This window comes from Schistocerca americana, chromosome 5 (assembly GCF_021461395.2).
Source record: "Schistocerca americana isolate TAMUIC-IGC-003095 chromosome 5, iqSchAmer2.1, whole genome shotgun sequence".
Lineage (NCBI taxonomy): Eukaryota > Metazoa > Arthropoda > Insecta > Orthoptera > Acrididae > Schistocerca > Schistocerca americana.
The window spans coordinates 291,854,305-291,875,682 of NC_060123.1; the positions used below are offsets into that span (position 1 = coordinate 291,854,305).

Sequence of the window (21,378 nt, forward strand, 5' to 3'; positions counted from 1 at the left end):
TGATCGAAGCTTTTAATTTATATTCAGTTTCTCTGTAATTCTTATCGATGCTCGCTATGCATTTAATATTTCCGGCCGTTTGTAAGTTCGGGTGGTATCTGACAGCGGAATGCTACGAACAAGAGCTGTTTGCAAACGCTTGCGCTAAAGATGCACGTGTTGCGGCAAGGTAGTCTGAACTACTACAGTCTGACGTAGCAGTCGCGACGCTGCGTCTCGTTTTTGTTACCCACAACGATAGCAGCGGCCGAAGCGACACTTCTGAATACAATATTGGATGAGTGCGAGTACTAACATCAATAATAATTTGCAACGCAGTTCCTACCACAGGTAGTGTATGTAGTGACATAACAATTGACGACAACCAAAATATGACATTACATTTGTTGTTATTTGGTTTCCTAGGAACTGTGGGATTTACGAAACGGTACATTACAGGTCAGTTCATTTACGATTCGCTTGAAATGTACAGACATTTGCTGAATAACAACGCTTTCTTTTAATAGCAACATGTGGCAGATAAGCACCAGAAGACCGGACCTTCTGCAGAAAGACGTCGTATATCTACCCAACGAAGCGAAGTTTTGTTCGCTCAACTTTCAGTCAAATCAGTGAATGTGGAACTTAGGAAATCTGTATGAAATGTAATACCCACGATCTTTAACGTGCCAAATAGGTCACCACAACTCTATCCTAAGGGAAGACAACGCAGATGTCACAATCATCAAAAGCAATAAAATTGTCTCCCAATGCAAAAGAAACCAATTGCGCAATTGTGTCTAAATCTGAGCTAAAAACATCTTCATCTACATAGATACTCAGCAAGCCACAGTACGGTGCGCAACGGTGGGTACCTTGTACCACATGCCACTTCGTTTCCTGTTCCAGTCGCAAACAGAGCGAGAGAAAAACGATTGACTGTATGCATTCGTATGAGCCCTAATTTATCGTATTGTATCTTCGTGGTCCTTACGCGCAATGTATGTTGCCGGTAGTACAATCGTTCAACAGTCAGCTTTGCCAGCCGCAGTGGCCGAGCGGTTCTAGGCGCTTCAGTCCGGAACTGCGCGACTGCTATGGTCGCAGGTTCGAATCCTGCCTCGGGCATGGATGTGTGTGATGTCTTTAGGTTAGTTAGGTTTAAGTAGTTCTAAGTCTAGGGGACTGATGACCTCTTATGTTAAGTCCCTTAGCGCTCAGAGCCATTTGAACCGTTTTGAACAGTCAGCTTCAAATCCCGATTCTCTAAATTTCACCATAGTGTTTCTCGAAAAGAACGTCGCCTTTCTTTGAGGGATTCGCATTTGAGTTCCCGAAGCAACTCCGTAACACCTACGTGTTGTTCGAACCTGCCGTTAACAAACCTAGCAGCCTGCCTCTGAATTGCTTCGATGTCTTCCTTCAATCCAACCTGGTACGGATCCCAAACACTAGAGCAGCACTCAAGAATAGGTCGTACCAGCGTCCTATATGCGGTCTCCTTTACAGGTGAACCACTCTTTTCTAAAATTCTCCCAATAAACGAGAAGAATCTTCAATACATTCGATTTTGAAGTACAAGTAACTATATTTACAAAATCATTCGTGTATTAGAAAGTCGAGTGAAGTATAAGAAAGGGCGAATCATTAAAGAAAGTGCCCTGATAATAAAACAGACGTCAACAGAGAAATACGCTTCTAATGCAAGAAATTTGTGTTTACGTTCTCTCATTTGCAGCAGAATAAGCTCTAAATATACACGTATTTGTAAGTATTTGTTCATGAATAAGTTGAAGCTTATGTCATTGAATCAGTGCGATTCAGCTGTCTTTACATGTATTTCACTATGGTTTATTGTCTCTTGCTAATTTACTAACACATGGAAAGCAAAAACATGACGATTTCGTTATTGAATTAGAAAATAACTAAAAACTAAACATTGTCCTTCCGACGCATGTGAGTGCCTGCTTTCTCACCTCTTGGAGAACTAGTGCCGCTCCAGCCGTCAAACGGTAACAAATTTTACACCAGAGAGTGCCGTGACTGTATGTATTTGATTGTGGATCTGCGGTGGAACAAGACCATCACGTCATTTTGAATCAGAACATAAATGCTTTCCTGAGTGGTAAGAGGTTATATTTTGAGTGGATTTTTCTTTATGTCAACAAAAGAGTATTGTATTTTGATTACAAGTAAGCACTATTATATTATTATTGTCTCTGTAGATACAACTCCTATTACTCTGTAAATTGGAGTCAGTGACAAACTTCAACCGAATGATTAACAATGGGAATGGCAAAATATCAAAGCGGTACGTTCAAGTTGTGCTGGACAAAGCAATTTCGGACTGTACCGGACAAAACAGATAGCAAAAAAACCTAATCCTTCTTTTCATTAACAGACAAAGAGAATGAAGTCAGAACATAAATGGGATGAAAATACTGCGAAGGAAGTCGTACAAGAAACCACACATTGAAATGTCATTCAGAAAAGCGAATGGGAAATAATACATGATAGAATTAAAGCTTTACGGGAAAAGAAAGACGTGATCGTCAAACCTGTTGTAGGAAATAAGTATTTTTCCGAGAACATTCAGTGATGGACAGAGAACAGGATCCTACGACCATGATAGAAATTTACGTAGCCAGTCCATTTCTTTGAGTAAAGACGAGTTCTGAAATCTAATATACAAATATGCAGAACAACTAAAAATAAAAACAAAGAAATGAAAGCAGATAGAGACTTTTAGTTTACAAAGTCCAGGATAACTGACTCGATGTCCTGCAGTGGGCACCACGTTTCAGGAAGGAGCAAGTTGACAGATTCTTTGACAAATTAGGTGACTTGAAGAATAAGTTCAGATTTATAACCATTTACGATCCAGTTCAAACTTTTTTACACGTTACAGTTTCAGCTCCAATAAAACCCTATGAAAATTTAAACGACCAAAGTGCAAAGTGTGGAAAAAATATTAAAAAAACAACGAACATATATTCTTATGACATCGAGCTTTATAATTCTATTAAACAGTCTATTATAGGACTGTTTAGTATGAAGAAAGTTCCAGTACAGCCTGAAGAAAACCTGTAACTTCGGAAAAGCTTATGTGTCTGACACTATCCCGCCTTTCTCTATTCATTTTGAATTGCCCTGTTTCGATCCTCTGTGTTTCGCGTCGATAGTTTCTCATAGTACTTGGTGTGGTCCAGTAGAGATAGTGTTCGTAGATCCACTTGATGGAAAATCCGCACTTAGGCAATGGTGATTAAAAGTCGGCAGGACAAAGACCTAAGGGTCTGAACATAAAAAACAGATAAATTTTCAACCATTAGGTAAGAATTTCTTGTTACTACTAAGTTGTGAACGTGGTTGGCAAACTGGTGCATCTTCAAAAAATAGCAAAATATAGGCACTCCTTAGTTTCAAGTTCGGGAAAGTGTTAGCATAACCCACTCAAATATCATGAAACTATATTAGTTCTTCAGTGTACAACATCGCGAATTTAGAAAGATTTTCAGCTCATGACAACTGTGTTTACACATATTAGCCGAGAGTGAATGTCTTGTGCCTTGTAATTTCTCAAAAAAGGTTCGAATGGCTCTGAGCACTATGGGTCTTAACTTCTGAGGTCATCAGTCCCCTAGAACTTAGAACTACTTAAAGCTAACTAATCTTATGACACCACACACATCCATACCCGAGGCATAATTCGAACCTGCGACCGTATCGGTCGCGCGGTTCCAGACTGTAGCGCCTAGAACCGCTCCGGCACACGGCCGGCGTAATTTCTCGCAGAAGCAGATGAAACTCGACTATGTCATGGCTCAACGTCGAATAGTTAGCAGAATTCTTGCTATTTACAAGTCTGTGAAAACATAATACGTCAGAAAAAAGGCAAGAGCTGCAACGTCAAGACCTTTTACCGTTCTAATTTTTAATATAGCAAGGAAATTCATTGTTATTTGCGTCTGCGAACACATGAGCAATACATCCGACTAAAACAACCATGCGCATCAGCTGTCTCCGAGCACTGCCTCGATTATAATCATGAAATGAAATACGATGAGATCGGTGTAGCATGGTGCAAACGCCAAGTTTCTGAGGCAGCATAATTAAGATATCCATCGAAATAAAGGTCCGAAAGCCTTATAAACAGGGATGGAGGTTTCACATTAAACAACGCTTGGTGTCCGGTACTATATCGCCGACCATCACATCCATCATGCCTAGAAATCCATGACGGAATTTACGTTTCACAGAGTACGAGTGCGTGCTCTATAAAACAAAAGAACATCAAAGGGCACAGTGCCCGTCGGGAATCGAACTCCGCTATAAACAGCGGCGTGAGACCAACAATAGCTCACAGTCTGATTGCACCTGCCTCTCGCGTTTTGTTCCTCATAACAAACGAAAGCAAGAAACGAATAAGTGGGCGGGCGGTAATGCGGTCTCCGCTATGGAATAAAAGTCCTAAGAGAAGTCGAAACGTTTCAGTAAACAAGAGGAGGGACAAGTTGAAATACAGTCGTAGCAGTGGTACTAGTAATACAACAACGAATCGCACGCGTGTGAGTGCTTTCGAAACGTAGAGCTCGGGCGTGCGCTGACGAATACCTTTACTTCATTGGCTGATCGCGACCTCGTGGCGCGCTGCGTACTTTCCTTGTCACTGCCATCGACGCGTTCAGATTGCCCACTTCGGAACTTTCATGTTGTAGACCGTTTCTTAAGTCAATACGCATTCTATTTAGAATTGTTAGCAATTTACAGAAGTCGAGGCATAAGACGGAGGGAAGTGTGTAACACAATGAAATATTTCAGTCTTTCTCCTCTGGCCACTGTGAAGTGGCCGAGCGGTTAAAGGCGCTACAGCCTCGAACCGTACGACCGCTACGGTCGCAGGTTCGAATCCTGCCTCGGGCATGGATGTGTGTGATGTCCTTAGGTTAGTTAGGTTTAAGTAGTTCTAAGTTCTAGGGGACTTATGACCACAGCAGTTGAGTCCCATAGTGCTCAGAGCCATTTTTAGAGCCATCCTCTGGCCAGCCCAGTAATAGAAGTTTAATATATTTTTATTCCATTTTTAGCTGACAGGATTCGCTTTTTGTTTACTACACTCTTTTTTCCCAACTTAGAGAAATTTCTCGCGAAAATAAGTTTTTGAAAATGTAAGAAAATGCTTCACTTTACTACATAGTCATGTACCTAGAAAGTAATATTTTACTGAAATTTAAGTGCTGCAACGGAGAAAATCTTGCCAGTACTGTATGTAATAACGTACCTCTTACCTTCAATATAATCTTCCCAGTTTCTAACCCGTGTCTTTTCGAATAAAATATTCGTCCTTTCGCAGCTGTCTCCTCCATCGCAATCAGGAGTTCAAATCACTGATTTCAACTCCTGGTGACTATGGTGGAGACAACTGTCGAAAGCTCGCGTGTTTTATTCGAAATGATGTGGCTTGTAAATAGAGAAGATTCTACTGAAGGATCCCATTGCGAAAGACTCCGAGGACACATATCTATTACATTATTAGCGGTACGTCACCACAAACCAATAGTAGTAAATGAAATAAAATTAGCAGAAGTATTATCAAAAACCAGTTAAAAGTCAAATACATTTTTAAGTAGAAGCTACTGACACCAACAGAAATTTCTACTTTCAAAGTAAAGTTGGTAAGACGTTAGAGAACATCCCTTCATTTGTAAATATTGCTTGTTCCGCGGTAAAAGACTTTCTTTCGTTTAAAGGTGCAAGATAGCTCAAGGACGATGGCATATGGCTTAACCGTCGTCATGATATGTAACTAGTTTTAAAAATATGGGCAATTTTACTTACCATAAAACTCTGTAACTTAAGAAATAACAATATCTTCTGAAAAGGTTTAAATTATTGTTCAGCACCAAAATGTGTAGAGCTCTAAATATTTACAAATGATGCATCAAACACAACTTCATGTCTCACAACAACGAAAACAGTACAAAATTCAGAAAACTCCTTATGGCGGTCACTAGTGTGGATTGACTTATGTGACTCTAAACTCAGTCACCAAACTGAGACACCAACCAGGAACGGGAATGGAAAATGTTCAAAGTGCCAAATCTGTCTTTTTTCAACAGAATGAAAAAAAATGTATTGCTCTTTGTGCATAACTGATTTGTATACAAAAAAATTAAGAGGCTATCATGATAGCACAGCATGGAGCTGCTCATTGCATTGACGGAAAATAATAATGAAACGAATTAGAAAATAAATAGTTTATTCAGAATGTGCTAAGTGGGATACCAGAGAACTGACTGGTTCTAACTGCCAATAAGAAAGATTCTACAAGTTGATTGTTGCAAAGGAGAAAACAGTAACCAACCACTATCAATAATGCCATTTTATTTACACAAAAAGCGCCGTGACCTGTTTCTAACTGACAGGTTAGTCTTCAAATGGCTGTTAACGTTTATTTTACATTTGGTGTTATTTACATTAGTTGTTGGCTCTTTTTTTTTCAACAAGAATTCTGAACAACAAGAAATATAATTTACCTTTGCTAAATGCCATTAATACTGAGGCACCATTATTTGTGATAGTACTTGGTGGTTGTAACTGAAGTGTTGCTACTGACAGCTGTCCAGTGTGGACTGTAATTATTGCATGCCAGCGAAACTTAGTAAATAATGTAATGCGTTAATATGGAACCGATTTAATCCGGAAAAAATTAGTTCCAATTTTGGCCACCAGGTGCAAATCCAGTACTGTGAATGCAAGGAAGACATAGAGAAATGTTTTCGTATGTAATGGATAAGGAACGGGATGTGGTCAGGAAAGGTTCAAAATGGTTCAAATGGCTCTGAGCACTATGGGACTTAACAACTATTGTCATCAGTCCCCTAGAACTTAGAACTACTTAAACCTAACTAACCTAAGGACATCACACAACACCCAGTCATCACGAGGCAGAGAAGCAGTAAAGGTCAAACAAGTGAGAAAGGCATAATGTTGAGTGTACTGTTAACTGCTACTTGCACAGTTTGTTGAGTATGAGCATCAGAGAGATCGACAAGATTATGTCCTGTGTCACATTTGCACCTGGTGGCCAAAATTGGAACTAATTTTTTTCCAACGTAAATCGGTTCCATATTTTCGCTTTAGTCTATCAACCAAGTTTCTCTGCCATACGATTATTACAGTCCACACTGGACCTCTAGTGAGTAGCTGCACTTTTAATTATAACCACCCAGAACAAGTACAGAAATACAGCATTAGACATTTGACTAGTAGGGCTCTAGTTACCAAAAGAGAGTCGTCATTTCTTCTAATCATCACAATAACAGAGGGGGGGGGGGTTACTCTATCCCACCTTTTGAAAATATTGCAATGTAATTAGTTACTTTATATTTTGAATTTTTGAATTTTGGAAAAAAGTATTTATTGTTTTTAGTCTATTCTTCTAACACATTTCATATACGTTTCAAACGTTTTCAGTTAAACTAAACCCAAAAATTTAAGTTTAAGCTGCAGATGTAACTTTCCCAGTGAATGTCTGAATGTCTTCAATACTTCCAGGTTTCTTAAAAACTATGTTGAGAACAAAAATCAATAATAATTACCGACATCTGAGTTTTTAAAATTTTCTCTTGTGGTCATAAAGCTAGCCAACGGCCTTGCTGCAATGGTGACATCGGTTTCCGTCAGATCACCGAAGTTAAGCGCGGTCGGGCTGGGCTAGCACTTGGATGGGTGACGATCCGGTCTGCCTAGCGCTGTTGGCAAGCTGGGTGCACTCAGCCCTTGTGAAGCAAACTGAGGGGCTACTTGATTGAGAAGTAGCGGCTCCGGTCTTGAAAACTAATATCTGTCCGTGAGAGCGGTGTGCTGACCATATGCCCTTCCATATCTGCATCCATTTTTTTACAGAACGCATATGATCTGAGGATGACACGGCTGCCGGTCAGTACTGCTGGGCCTTCATGATCTGTTCGGGAGGAGTTTAGTTTTTTTAGGTAATAAAGTTGGTAGTACATGATATTGAAAGTGTGTTGATATTACTAAGGGTGTGTTAAAAGGTATTTTCGGCTTCTGGATCTTACACATCTGCAACCATTTAACCCAATGCTGTTAATACAATTCACCAACAACTGACGAATTTAATTTTTTTATTTTTTTTAGGGTAGCGATAATGTACAGCGCCTTGACAACGCACTTTAAGGAAAGTGCATGGCACTTCTTGCGTTAAATTTTGGAACTCCAGAGGAGGAAAGTATAGCTTCGCACAAAGACCATGCGCCATCTACTAATACACGTTTGTAAGAGATTCTCTGTGATTTGCCTCCAGAATCAACTCTAGGGACGTGAAACAGAATACGGAGAACACAATAGCACTAAAATCGCGTTCTGTAAAAAAATGACACTTACAACGTTTTCCAGTTCCGATATTCATACATTCGTGGGTAGACTATCCTCTAGGTACGATAGTACCTCTATGTAGGTCAGGTCATGGCACCCCTAAAAATCGGGATACCCCGCGACATCTAGCAACGCCAGGAGAACACGGCAAGTGCCATAACGCGACTTCCTAGAAACTTTGCTGGGTGTAATAGGAATGAAAATGAGTCTCGTCTTATCCGTAGACACTCGACAGTTTCTGAGAAGACGACGGTCAAAGACGGCGACAGAGTTTAGATGCCTTTTAGCGGGCGATACTTTCATCCGAAGTTGTGGCCCAGTGGCTAGCGTCGCGGTCTCCTCTTTTGTGTCTCGTCCTCGAAACATGATTATTGTCTTTATTTATTTTATTTATTTACTTTTTCACTTATCTATCATGTCAGTTGAGTGTTACTACACGAATTCTTATTATCAGGTTAGGGGATATAAGGACATCATGTTTACTGTAAAATTACGACTGGGTTTCGCAGTAAGTTTCATAAATTTCTTATATAATATATGTTTGTATATGGCAATTTAATGGGTTACAATGTTTTTAAGCTCTCATATTGCATTTTTATATTCCTTCTTATATCATATTACCATGTTCATTCTTCAGGAAGATTTGGTGCATTCCCTTCGATGATATCTATCGTAGAAACTTTCTAAACAGGAATTCCAAACAGCACGAGTATCGCGCGAAGGCAGTTTTCCGTAGTGGCATTTTGTCGCACGAATCTCACTCTGAAAACAAACATCGTTAACATTGCTGAAGATTTCAGGCGTTGGCAATAATTTCGCGGTGAACCACGAGTAATGGATCGTTTTACCGGAAACGGACGCTTGCAGTCGATTATGAAGAACGACTGCCGGAAAGCCTCCGTGCGCTCTCGAATCTCTCTAATTTTACATTCGTGATCTCCTCGGCAAGAATAAGTAGGGGGAAGCAAAATATTCGATACCTCATCCAGAAACGCACCCTCTCGAAACCTGGACAGCAAGCTACACCGCGATGCAGAGTGCCTCTCTTGCAGAGACTGCCGCTTGAGTTTGCTAAACATCTCCGCAACGCTATCACGCTTACCAAATAACCCTGTGACGAAACGCGCAGCTCTTCTTCGGATCTTCTCTATCTCCTCCGTCAACCCGACCTGGTACGGATCCCACACTGATGAGCAATGCTCAAGTATAGGTCGAACGAGTGTTTTGTAAGCCACCTCCTTTGTTGATGGCTACATTTTCTAAGGACTCTCCCAAGGAATCTGAACCTGGTACCCGCCTTATCAACAATTAATTTCATGTGATCATTCCACTTCAAATCGTTCCGCACGCATACTCCTAGATATTTTACAGAAGTAACTGCTACCAGTGTTTGTTCCGCTATCATATAATCATACAATAAAGGATCCTTCTTTCTATGTATTCGCAGTACGTTACATTTGTCTATGTTAAGGGTCAGTTGCCATTCCCTGCACCAAGTGCCTATCCGCTGCAGATCTTCCTACATTTCGCTACAACTTCCTAATGCTGCAACTTCTCTGTATAACTACAGCATCATCCGCGAATAGCCGCATGGAACTTCCGACACCATCTACCCCTCTTCCACTGGGAGAAGTTCTACATCTACACCTACATCGATACTCCGCAAGCCACCTGACGGTGTGTGGCGGAGGGTACCTTGAGTACCTCTATCGGTTCTCCCTTCTATTCCAGTCTCGTATTGCTCGTGGAAAGAAGGATTGTCGGTTTGCCTCTGTGAGGGCTCTAATCTCTCTGATTTTATCCTCATGGTCTCTTCGCGAGATATACGTAGGAGGGAGCAATATACTGCTTGACTCTTCGGTGAACGTATGTTCTCGAAACTTTAACAAAAGCCCGTACCGAGCTACTGAGCGTCTCTGGTGCAGAGTATCCCACTGGAGTTTATCTATCATCTCCGTAACGCTTCCGCGATTACTAAATGATCCTGTAACGAAGCGCGCTGCTCTCCGTTGGATCTTCTCTATCTCTTCTATCAACCCTATCTGGTACGGATCCCACACTGCTTAGCAGTATTCAAGCAGTGGGCGAACAAGCGGACTGTAACCTACTTCCTTTATTTTCGGATTGCATGTCCTTAGGATTCTTCCAACGAATCTCAGTCTGGCATTTGCTTTACCGACGATCAACTTTATATGATCATTCCATTTTAAATCACTCCTAATGCGTACTCCGAGATAATTAATGGAATTTACTGCTTCCAGTTGCTGACCTGCTATTTTGTAGCCAAATGATAAGGGATCTATCTTTCTATGTATTCGCAGCACATTACACTTGCCTACATTGAGATTCAATTGTCATTCCCTGCACCAGGCGTCAATTCGCTGCAGATCCTCCTGCACTTCAGTACAATTTTCCATCGTTACAACCTCACGATACAGCACAGCATCTGCAAAAAGCCTCAGAGAACTTCCGATGTTATCCACAAGGTCATTTATGTACATTGTGAATAGCAACGGTCCTATGACACTCCCCTGCGGCACACATGAAATCACTCTTACTTCGGAAGACTTGTCTCCATTGAGAATGACACGCTGCGTTCTGTTATCTAGGAACTCTTCAATCCAATCACACAATTGGTCTGATAGTGGGATATCCTGGTAAGTAGCGGGAAGTAAGAGACGGTTAGGACGTACCTGCACGGGGTGCCGTGCTTGTGGTAGAGGCGCCGCAGCGCTGTTATGGGCGCTCCCCGGAGGCTGATGCCGTCGCCGCAGATGGGCAAGGTGTCGGTGGGCCCGGGCAGCGCCTTGGCTAGCCGGCGCAGGCGCAGCCAGCGCGAGAGCGCCGACGTGCGCGTCGCCGCCGACAGCGCCAGCAGCAGCGCCAGCAGCAGCGCCAGGGCGCTCGCCACGTCGGATGCCTGCAGCGTCCAGTGCGCCATCCCGCCGTTAACTGGCGGCCACGGTGGCGGCAGCGCAGGGGCGCGCGCCGCCCCGGCCGGCCAGTCCTCGGCGAGGCGCACGTGACCGAGCGGCCGCGGCCTGCACGCCCCGCACTTTCCGACGTCGAAGGCAGTCGCGTTTTCCTGCGCCGCGCTGCACCTTCTGTCCTGCGTTCCCGACCCGTCTGCAGAGCATTTCCCCGCAGCTGAGCTCGTCCTTTTTTTCCCTCGCCGTTCCGTTCTGTTGCGTGCCCACATCGAGTCTGACATTTCTGCACCGAGCGTTTCCCGTACTGTGGAGCCTAATGGTCTGCTTCCACTTGTCGCCTTCGTCACCTGCACAGGGAGCAGAAAGCGTGAAACATTACACACGAGCATTGCGAACGGAACCCCGTTATATAACTCGCTTCTTTCCTCTTTTTATCGTAACCGCAAGGATGAAATATCTACCTTTTCCTTCATCTATATTTCTGATAACGTCCTTGTATGATGTAGCGGGTACCTTAAGAGACATTAAGACGTGCTATCTGAAGTCAGTGCTCCGGATTTACGATGGATAGAATTGTACGCTGTAGAAATTCTTGCCGCGCGGGATTGGGCGAGCGGTCTGGGGCGCTGCAGTCATAGACTGTGCGGCTGGTCCCGGCGGAGGTTCGAGTCCTCCCTCGGGCATGGGTGTGTGTGTTTGTCCTTAGGGACCTTAGCAGTTAAGTCCCATAAGATTTCACACACATTTGAATATTTTTTAGAAATTCTTCCAGTTCATATGTGGCATAACAGCAAACCAGTGCTTAACAATGCTGGTTAAAAACGGACTCGGTTGCAATTTTAGTTTTATTTTTTTATTTTTCAACGACGCGTTTCGCCTTATTTAGGCATCTTCAGATTATCTTTTCTAGATGGACGCGCTCCCGTTCACAGGAGCGAGTAACAGAATGAAATGGGGGCTCAGGTAGTAAGAATAATGCAAATCTGAACTAGTTTTTGGTTGTACTGAGTTCGGATACACACTGACAAAGAAAAAGGTAACGTCGTCGAGGAGTCGATCATCTTATTGACAAGTGAGGTGACAGGTAGTCACAGTAAACGGAGCTCAAACTGTAGCATCAATACACAGTGTACGCCCGTCTGGCGGCAACGCAAGACCGTTTTCTCGCATTCGAGCGATCATAGAGGTTGGAGATTCGACATGATGGAGACATACGTTATGTACATAACTGTCACAGGTCGTTGCGGTTGTAACATATAAGCTCAGTTCAGCTGTACAACTCAATGTATCTGACTATGGTTTATCTTGACACACGTAATATCAAAGTCATTCATTCAGTAGCTGACGATGCTTTACTAAGTGACCTATTCAGCACTTGTGCAGTACCGTTCCACTTATACAGGTTCGCATATTCCCGTTACGGACTTCTAGGACTTGCAGAGGGGAGTGACTACAAATTTTTATGATTAGAAATCCGTACCCGGAAGCGTACTCTGTCCGTTCTACGGCGGTTTCAGTTCAGATGTATAACGCGTCCACGTCTGGTGAAGGAAAGAGATATGTCTCACAGTTACTTGTCCTTGTGTGCAACAGGGTAGACGGGATGTCGTGTCCTATTGATTACGTGGTCGTGTTTAGGTTTAATTTACGAGACTGCTGTAGAGTCAGAGCGAGCTGGCTCGAGGTCTGGTCGCTGCACTAGAAATTAAAGACACACCAGGTGGTACGAACAGCGCGTACCAGAAAACGCTGCATAGCTACAATGTCTGGTAACAATGTCGGTGGTCGCCACATCAAGCCGCTGTTGCAGTGCATCAATTCTGTACGTTCAGCATGCTAGGTTCCTTTTTGTTTTAGAACAATTGAAACACGTAATGTTTAAGTGTTGATACGAACGAATGTGCTTAAGTGGTAAATGCGTGTTTCGTTATGTTTATTTTCAAATCGTTACCTAATAACTGTACTACGTCTCTCCTAATTCAGATCCTGATGCGAACCGTCCAGACTTGGACTCCTATCTAAAATATTGTGTACTCACTTCCCTATCCAAGTCCTAGAAGTCTGTAAAGCAAATTTCCTAGCACCATGTATAAGTGGAACAGTACTGCACAAATGCTGAATAGGTCACTTAGTAAGACGTCGTTAGATACTGAGTGAATTACTTTGATATTAGACGTTTCAGGATAATCCATCATCAGATACATCGTGTTGTACAGATAAACTGATGTTATATGGGGCATTCAAAAAGAAACGAGCCGGAGGCAATTATACAGAAACCAGTACCTGTGTACTAGAAGTATTGACACTGGCTGTTGAGGCACTTGTCCTACTCTGACACAACGGGGTGAATGGCTGACTCATAAAATTCCCAGGACTGCAATGTTAACCACTTCCGCACATACACCTGGACGTCGTCGTCCGAGGTGAATCGTTTGCCCCTCAGAGCAGGCTATGCTGACGTTTTTCCTTGGACAAGATGGTCCCCTTCTGATTCACTTCCTGCAGCGCAGGACAGCAGTGAATCCCAACAAATCTCGACCACCCTTCGCCAAGCGATCAAATCAAAACGACCAAGCAGTTTCACCCGTGGGGTCATTCTGCTCCACAACAGTGCAAAGCCTCATACGGCCAACACAGTCGCGGCTTTCCTGCAGAAATTCAAATGGGAGGTTCTCGCCCACCCTCTATACAGTCCGAACCTCTCTCCCTGTGATTACGCAATTTTTGGTCCCCTTGAAAAGGTTCTGAGAGGCAAACAATTGCCGGCCGGGGGTGCCGAGCAGTTCTAGGCGCTAGAGTCTGAAACCGTGCGACCGCTACGGTCGCAGGTTCGAATCCTGCCTCGGGAATGGGTGTGTGTGATGTCCTTAGGTTAGTTAGGTTTAAGTAGTTCCAAGTTCTAGGGGACTGATGACCTCAGAAGTTAAGTCCCATATTGCTCAGAGCCATTTGAACCATTTGGGCAGCCGGCCGGAGTGGCTGAGCAGTTCTAGGCGCTATAGTCTGGAACCGCGTGATTGCTACGGTCGCAGGTTCGAACCCTGCCTCGGACATGGATGTGTGTGATGTCCTTAGATTTAAGTAGTTCTAAGTTCTAGGGGACTGATGACCACAGCAGTTAAGTCCCACAGTGCCCGGAGCCATTTGAACCATTTTTGTACCATTTGGGCAAACAATTCACCTCGGAATTCCGCTGTACGTGGAAAACTTGTTATCATCGCAGCCCCGGGAACTTTATGAAATGGCCATTCACCGCCTTGTATCACAGTGGGACAAGTGTCTCAGCAGCCAGAGTCAATACTTCTAACATACAAGTACTTGTTTTTGTAATTATGCCTCCGGCCCATTTCTTTTCGATCGCCTCTTATACATGTCACTTTCGTAACGACCTAACGACCTCTGCCAGTTCTGTATGTAACGTATGTTTTCAGTCCAACTGTACAACTCGATGTATCTGATGATCTCTTCAGCATTTGTGCGGTACTGTTCTGATCGTAAGGGTGCCGAATATCATCCTGCGACAGACTGCCGTAAACACCTTGTGACCTTTTTTGCATTTTGGCAATGATTATTGCAGGCCCAGGAGAGAAAGTCCCCGCTTCATCATGTTCCGTAACTCTTCAATTGGGCAGTTGTATACCACAATGAGCGCGTTGCATCGCAGCAGCCAATTGCGGACGTGCGTTGCCCTACTAACAAGCATATCGACTTCCAGTCGAAGAGGTGATACTAGCGCTTGGATAACAGTCTGTGCAATATACGTAAAAGGAACTGGTTAATTAACTCTGCAGAAACAGCAGATGAGACTGTGTTTCAACTGATGGCCTCCACACAATGAATCCTGGGGTGAGAGCTACTGTCGTGGGCGAATGCACTCTGGAATAGGCAGCTCACCAGTTCTGTGTCATGCACGTGTACGTCCATCGTTCTCATCAATGAAGACTGTTGAGCACCACTCCACTCTGTAGTTAACGATTTCACGATACTGCAGTAGCCTTCAAAAGTGGGGTTGTAGTGTCAATGGTAATCTGGCCAGAGGCACAGGTGAATTTAATCCTGCTGCCAGTGGCCCCTGATGATAGCAGATGAAACATATACCCAGATTTCGTCCCTGGGTGACGTTCGGTCGGCCACTGCTGCTCGTGCAGTGTGTCACTCTTAACATACGCCTCTTCTAAGCGGACGTCTAGAACCTTGTCTACAGCCGTCGGTCTGTCCCAGAGAACACTCTTGAAAGCAGTGTGCTAATATGTGTAGCAATCCGTCGATATGCCCAACCTGCTTCCCACACGCACACAAAGCAACCCAGTTCAAACCTCTGAAGCTGTTCAGCGTACTCGTCATTGGGGGATATTTGTACCCTAGAATGAATATTGCAAACACTGTTCACGTTTTAACTCAGCAGTAACTGCCTGCAGACTCAAAACAAAGGGTGCGCAGACAGGCCACCTGAACGCCGTCTGATTGCCGATAAATGTCACGAATACATCACTAACACCACAACCCTTCACCGTCCACGCATTATACCATGGTGCCAATGAATGCAGACCTTGAGAGTGTTGAATAGTTCATGACGGAGGGAACTTTGCTAGTCGTTACCTTTACTGTTCCACTCGCAAACGGAGTGGAGAAGAAACGACTATCTGTATTATTCTGCGCCAACGGACTTGCCACAGGGATAACACCGATTCCCATCAGATCACCGAAGGTAAGCGCGGTCGGGCTGGGCTAGCACTTGGATGGGTGACCACCCGGTCTGTCGAGTGCTGTTGGCAAGTGGGGTGCACTCAGCCCTTGTGAGGCAAACTGAAGAGCTACCTGATTAAGATGGTTCAGATAGCTCTAATCACTATGAGACTTAACATCGGAAGTCATCAGTCCCCTAGACTTAAAACTACTTAAACCTAACTAACCTAAGGACATCACACACATCCATGCCCGAGGCAAGATTCGAACCTGCGACTAGCGGCTCCGGTCTCGTAAACTGACATAGGGCCGGGAGAGCGGTGTGCTGAACACATGTCCCTTCATATCCGCATCCAGTGACACCTGTGGGCTGAGGATGACACGGCGGTTGGTTGGTACCCGTGGGCCTTCCAAGGCGTGTTCGGACGGAGAGAGAGAGATTATATTATTCTGCACGAGCCTTGATTTCTCTTGTTTTCACGGTCCTTGTGCGAAATGTCTGTTGATGGCCATAGGATCGTCTCTCGCAAGTTCCGGTCTTGCAAAGTTTCTCAGTACTGTATCGCGAAATGAAGATTTTCTCCTGTCCAGGGATTCATAGTTGTATTCACGAAACATCTCCGTAATACTCGTGTCGTGACTGAAACTACTGGTAACAAATCAAGCAGCAAGCTTCAGAATTGCTTCGATGTCTTTTTTTTTTTTTTTTTTAATCCGACGTGGTGGGGATCTGTTAGATGTTAGGAGAAATCCGAATGGGTTCCACGAGCGTTCTGTGCGCAGTCTTCTTTGCGGAGGAACTACACTGTATGATAAAAAAAGTGAAGTATTAGAATGGGAGGAGGAAACGGAATGAAACTTCGTGAGTTGAGAGGGTATGTGATATTATTTCATTGATTACAAAAGGAAGCCAAGTTTGTAAAGAACTTGGCTGTATGATTCTACTTAGGGGTATGAAGTTGCAACAGCTCTGGCCCACATACATGCATTTATTCGGTTGGGGAGATTGTAATAAAACCACTGTTTCCGCTCCTGAAGCAATGTGGTTCAAGACTGCAGTTACTATTCCGTGGAATTCTTGACCCTTGCAGTGGGACAGATTTGATGCCCGACCTGGTTCCAAACATGTTCTGTGGCGATCTGGGGATCTTGCTGGCCATGGGACTAACTCAGCATCTCACAGACAGTTCATAGCGAATATACCGCCTGAGGACGATCTTTGTCCTGTTGAAACATGCGTCGCAATACGCAGGCCTGAGAGGGGACACAAGAGAGCGCAGGATGTCCCTGACGTACCGTTGTCCCGCCAGTATTCCTTCAGCAGTTAACAGACGTGACGTGAGGCCATACCCGGTCACGGTATCCTTACAAGCACAGCCGGTTGTGCTGTGGTGTTAAATGCGGCATACGGACGGGCAGTAATTCCCTACTCCTACTGCTGATAATCTCTGACCAGGGGCGTGAGACGAGACAGAATGTTACAGAGTCTATTACGTGATCTCTGATGGCAGGTGTAGTTCTGATGTGGTTATAATGTGTTCAGTGCACAATACAGCCTAGTTGACAAGAACCTAGGCGATGTGTGCCCGTTTCCACATTCCCATGTAGTCCAACATCGGACCACTGTCATATTCGAAAGACCCAAAAATCTGGATATTAAACGACTCAATCAGCCAGGCAGATACCTTTAAAAGTCGGTGAAATGCTGATAACGCTGTCTCACAGGAGTATGTGACATTTCCGTGTCCTTCTCAGTCGTCACTCAACATCTGACACTATTCCCACCCTCTGTATATACTATAAGGCCTGATAACAACTCTAAACGCGAACAATGCTAATGCACTGTGGTGGTTGTTCTACCTGTCTCAGAGAATTGCGTCTCTAATCACTTTTATACCAGCCAATGACGTGTAGATGCACGAAGTTCTACTGATATCCGATCATGTTTTCTGGGGGCTTTAACTTTTTTGTAAGTCTGTGTACACTTTTCTAGCATTCTCCCAACAATTCGCCTTCCACACAGCCGACGTTACGTGCCTATTACATTTCATACTGCTTTATAACACTACGCCTAGATATTCTATCTCGGGATTTTGAAAAGCAGGGCACCACTAACGCTATACTCGAACACTACAGGACTATTTTTTTTCTTTTCATCTTTAGTGCTTTATATTTTCCCAAATTTAAAGCAAGCATCACAGCAAATATGAGTTCTGTCCAAGTCATCTTGCCTCCTCCTATTGTCACTCAACGACGACACTGACCTATATACCTCAGCGTCATCAGCAAACAGTCAGAGGTTGCTGCTCACCTAGCCTGTAAGATCGTTTCTCTATACAAAGAACAAGAGTTACTCTGTCAGACTTTCCAGCAGCAATCCTGACGATGTATTTGTCTCTGATGAACTCTCGCTGTCCAGTACAACGTACTGGGCTTTGTTACTTCGAAAGTGATCCCTATGCACGGAGCTTCGTTAACAGTACGCAGAACAGGCAAACGCTTTCTGGAAGTGTAGGAATGTTGAATCTGAGTGTTGCTCTTCATCCATAGTTCGCAGGATATCGTGGAAGAAAAGAGCAAGCTGAGTTTAGCATTATCTGTCCTTTCTAAATTTTTCTTGATCTGTGGACAGAAGCTTTTCTCTCTCAAGGACCAGCCTTCCTTGTATGTGGTTTTCTCATAATGTCTTGGGCCAATACTGGGTTGATTTCCATATCTACTCCGTAACACACTACACAGACAGTTAACACATGAAATAATGAATGATTATAATTCAGTCATTTGGCCTACATGAAATTGCTCCCTAAAGATGAAGGATACTATGCAACAGTAGTTGTCAAGTGTCAGTATGAGGTGACCTTGAACTTGAGTATCAGGTTACATACTGAGGCAATTGGAGTAGCTATACCCAAGGACAACAAACAGTTCTCTCCTCCCAGGGAATCATTGTTCTCCCCATACACATGAGGCAATTGTGCAAGTTATATTTAAGCTCATCCCCATTTCCATTCCCTGGAAGTCAGCATCCTGCCCATGTCACCCCTCTTTCCCCTTACCCTTCTTTCCCCTTTGCACCAATAAGATTCAACCCGCTTCCCCCTCGTAATTCTCATCCTCTACAACAAGAGCAGTGGAGTGGATGACGGCAAATTTTTCTGCATAGGACATGGAGAACATCAGGTTTGTCTAGGGTCAGGGAGTAGGTCTTGTTAAAAATAATAACAACAAATTAAATTTGTGCACGTTTCATCATTTTAGGACTGGGCTCCATAGCGAGAGGACCAGGTGTGGGTATTTGTTATAAGTACTAGTAATAACAAACAAAACGTATTAGTTTTTGTACTACATGAATTTAGTAATTCAAGGTCGATACACTCTTGAGAGAGGATTAGTGTTTGGTTATTTGTTATAAATAAGAAATAAATAGCATTAGTATTAGAGATATGTGTGTTTTGTCCGACTGCTCTTGAAGTCATATAACATCACATCACTGTCTTGTTACATGCAGTCAGCGTTGTGATACATCGACGTCATGATTATTATTATTTATGTCATGTGCTGTTGCTCGCCATTAGAAGTATGTGGACTGCCGTGAGAGGATCAGCGTGTGGGTGTTTGTTATAACTGACAGATAAGTTTTATTATTATTTAAATCACACAAATTTCATCATTGTACGTGACAGCCGAGACTAGCAACCATTCCAAGCGGATTAAGAAAACATTTCAGAAGTAATTGCTGTTTTGAGTTAATTTGCTGCAGTTTTACTGATTTTTTTTCCAAAATACCATCATCTTTATTGTAAAAATGACTGTAGCTAATCAATGAAGCATATAACTCAACAAGAAATACTCTCATACAAAGGCTTGAAATCTTAAAGAAACACCACAGCGTAATATATGAACAAATAAACTCTTACTAAGCCATCCATACATTACTAGTGTATCTTTTAAAACGAGCGTGTTCTCCTATTGGAAGAAATACACACGTCATATTCCGTAAAACGTCGTTAACAAAGTTCCCCGAACAATAGTAGAGGTATTTGTATTACTTAAACAATATAAGTGTAGTATTCCCCAAGAGGTCAACCTCTTTGCTGACAAAATAGACCCTGATAATAAATCAAGCAATCAGGGAGTGACATCCAGCCCACGTTAATAACAGGAAACTGTTGACAGCCCGCCAGAGCCTGCACATTCGCCAGCGGAAATTTGTAGATACCTTTGCCGACAAGCGTTGCTAACAGTTTACGCGCCAAGTACTCCCCTTCCTCTGTTGCTCTCTGGACCAATGACAAGTAAGTTCCCCCACATATTCGCAACATCTCAGAAGAATATTAACGTAATTTGTGGTGTAATACACCATGACAATGCATTACGTGACTGAATTAATACCTTTACGATGTATCAAGCAAAGTGCGCTATATCTTTACGTAATTTGACAACGCAATGTGTGGCCAAATCACTGACATCACGATATAGTACGGAAAGTGCTGGAAAATGTTAGTCCATCACATCAGTAAGGCTAGCCTGATGGGAACGCTTAACAGTTTTGTTTGAAAAGGAACAGGAGTGGCGTCGTGCAACCTTAGAGACAAATAACATGAAAAATAATCTTCGTACAAGATTAAACAGATACTTAAAGGGATGACAACTTGGGCGGAACCCGTCAGTTTACAGATATGCAGATCATTTTAAGGCTGCCAACTGTTGGATGCCTTGGCAAGTGATGCCTCACTGCAGTCACAAATTTCACTGTCGGGAGATAATTGTATGGGTGGGTGGTGCTGGAATTCCCAGACCATCTGTCGGCACAACCCTGGAGCAAACGATACCGGCATAGCTGGCTGTACTCCGCCCAGCTAGATAACTCATATGCATGAGCACCTGGGCAGTGTTGGAGACTTGCACTGATGGAGGCGTGACAGTGCATTAATACTGATTAATGGTACGTCCACATACTTCGTGTGCAGTGTTGCGGCATGTAGAAGGAGAACCTCAGAATGGTTAGTAGTATTGGAGAGAAGTGATCTTCGTGAGTGTGTGCATAGAGAAGGTATTAACAGGAATGTATTTCTTGTTAAATAACACATTGTGGAATTAGTTGTTTAATTTGGGATGTAGGTGCAGTTGTTGAAATATCACACTGTACTAGTTATTTAACGTGGATATCAACGTAATTTGATTCAGTTTCGACTGTTCAGTTTTTTTTTAAGTATGTCTCGTCAGAGAAAATTGGCCAAACTTGTAAATTGCAGTGAGCTGTACGTTGCTAATGCCATTGTTCTATTTTTAAACACTGACAGTACACATTACTAACAGATGATGTGTTAATCATAGCCCTAGTTTATTTGTTGCGGTATGGTACTTGCTTATGCCTTTGTTTTTA

The 21,378-nt window shown here is 43.3% G+C and overlaps 2 protein-coding genes across 2 annotated transcripts in view; both read right to left on the minus strand.

Moving 5' to 3' along the window:
* Positions 1-11,195, minus strand: part of LOC124615669 (cytochrome P450 4V2-like) — a 153,464-nt gene extending 142,269 nt beyond the window's left edge. Inside the window, exon 1 of the mRNA XM_047143697.1 lies at positions 11,070-11,195. The gene's annotated coding sequence lies outside the window, so the exon portion shown is untranslated. The remainder of the gene's footprint in view (positions 1-11,069) is intronic.
* Positions 11,196-11,324: 129 nt separating this feature from the next.
* Positions 11,325-21,378, minus strand: part of LOC124616320 — a 150,173-nt gene continuing 140,119 nt past the window's right edge. The window contains exon 2 of the mRNA XM_047144626.1: positions 11,325-11,653. Within this exon, the coding sequence (XP_047000582.1) occupies positions 11,325-11,653 (329 nt within the window). The remainder of the gene's footprint in view (positions 11,654-21,378) is intronic.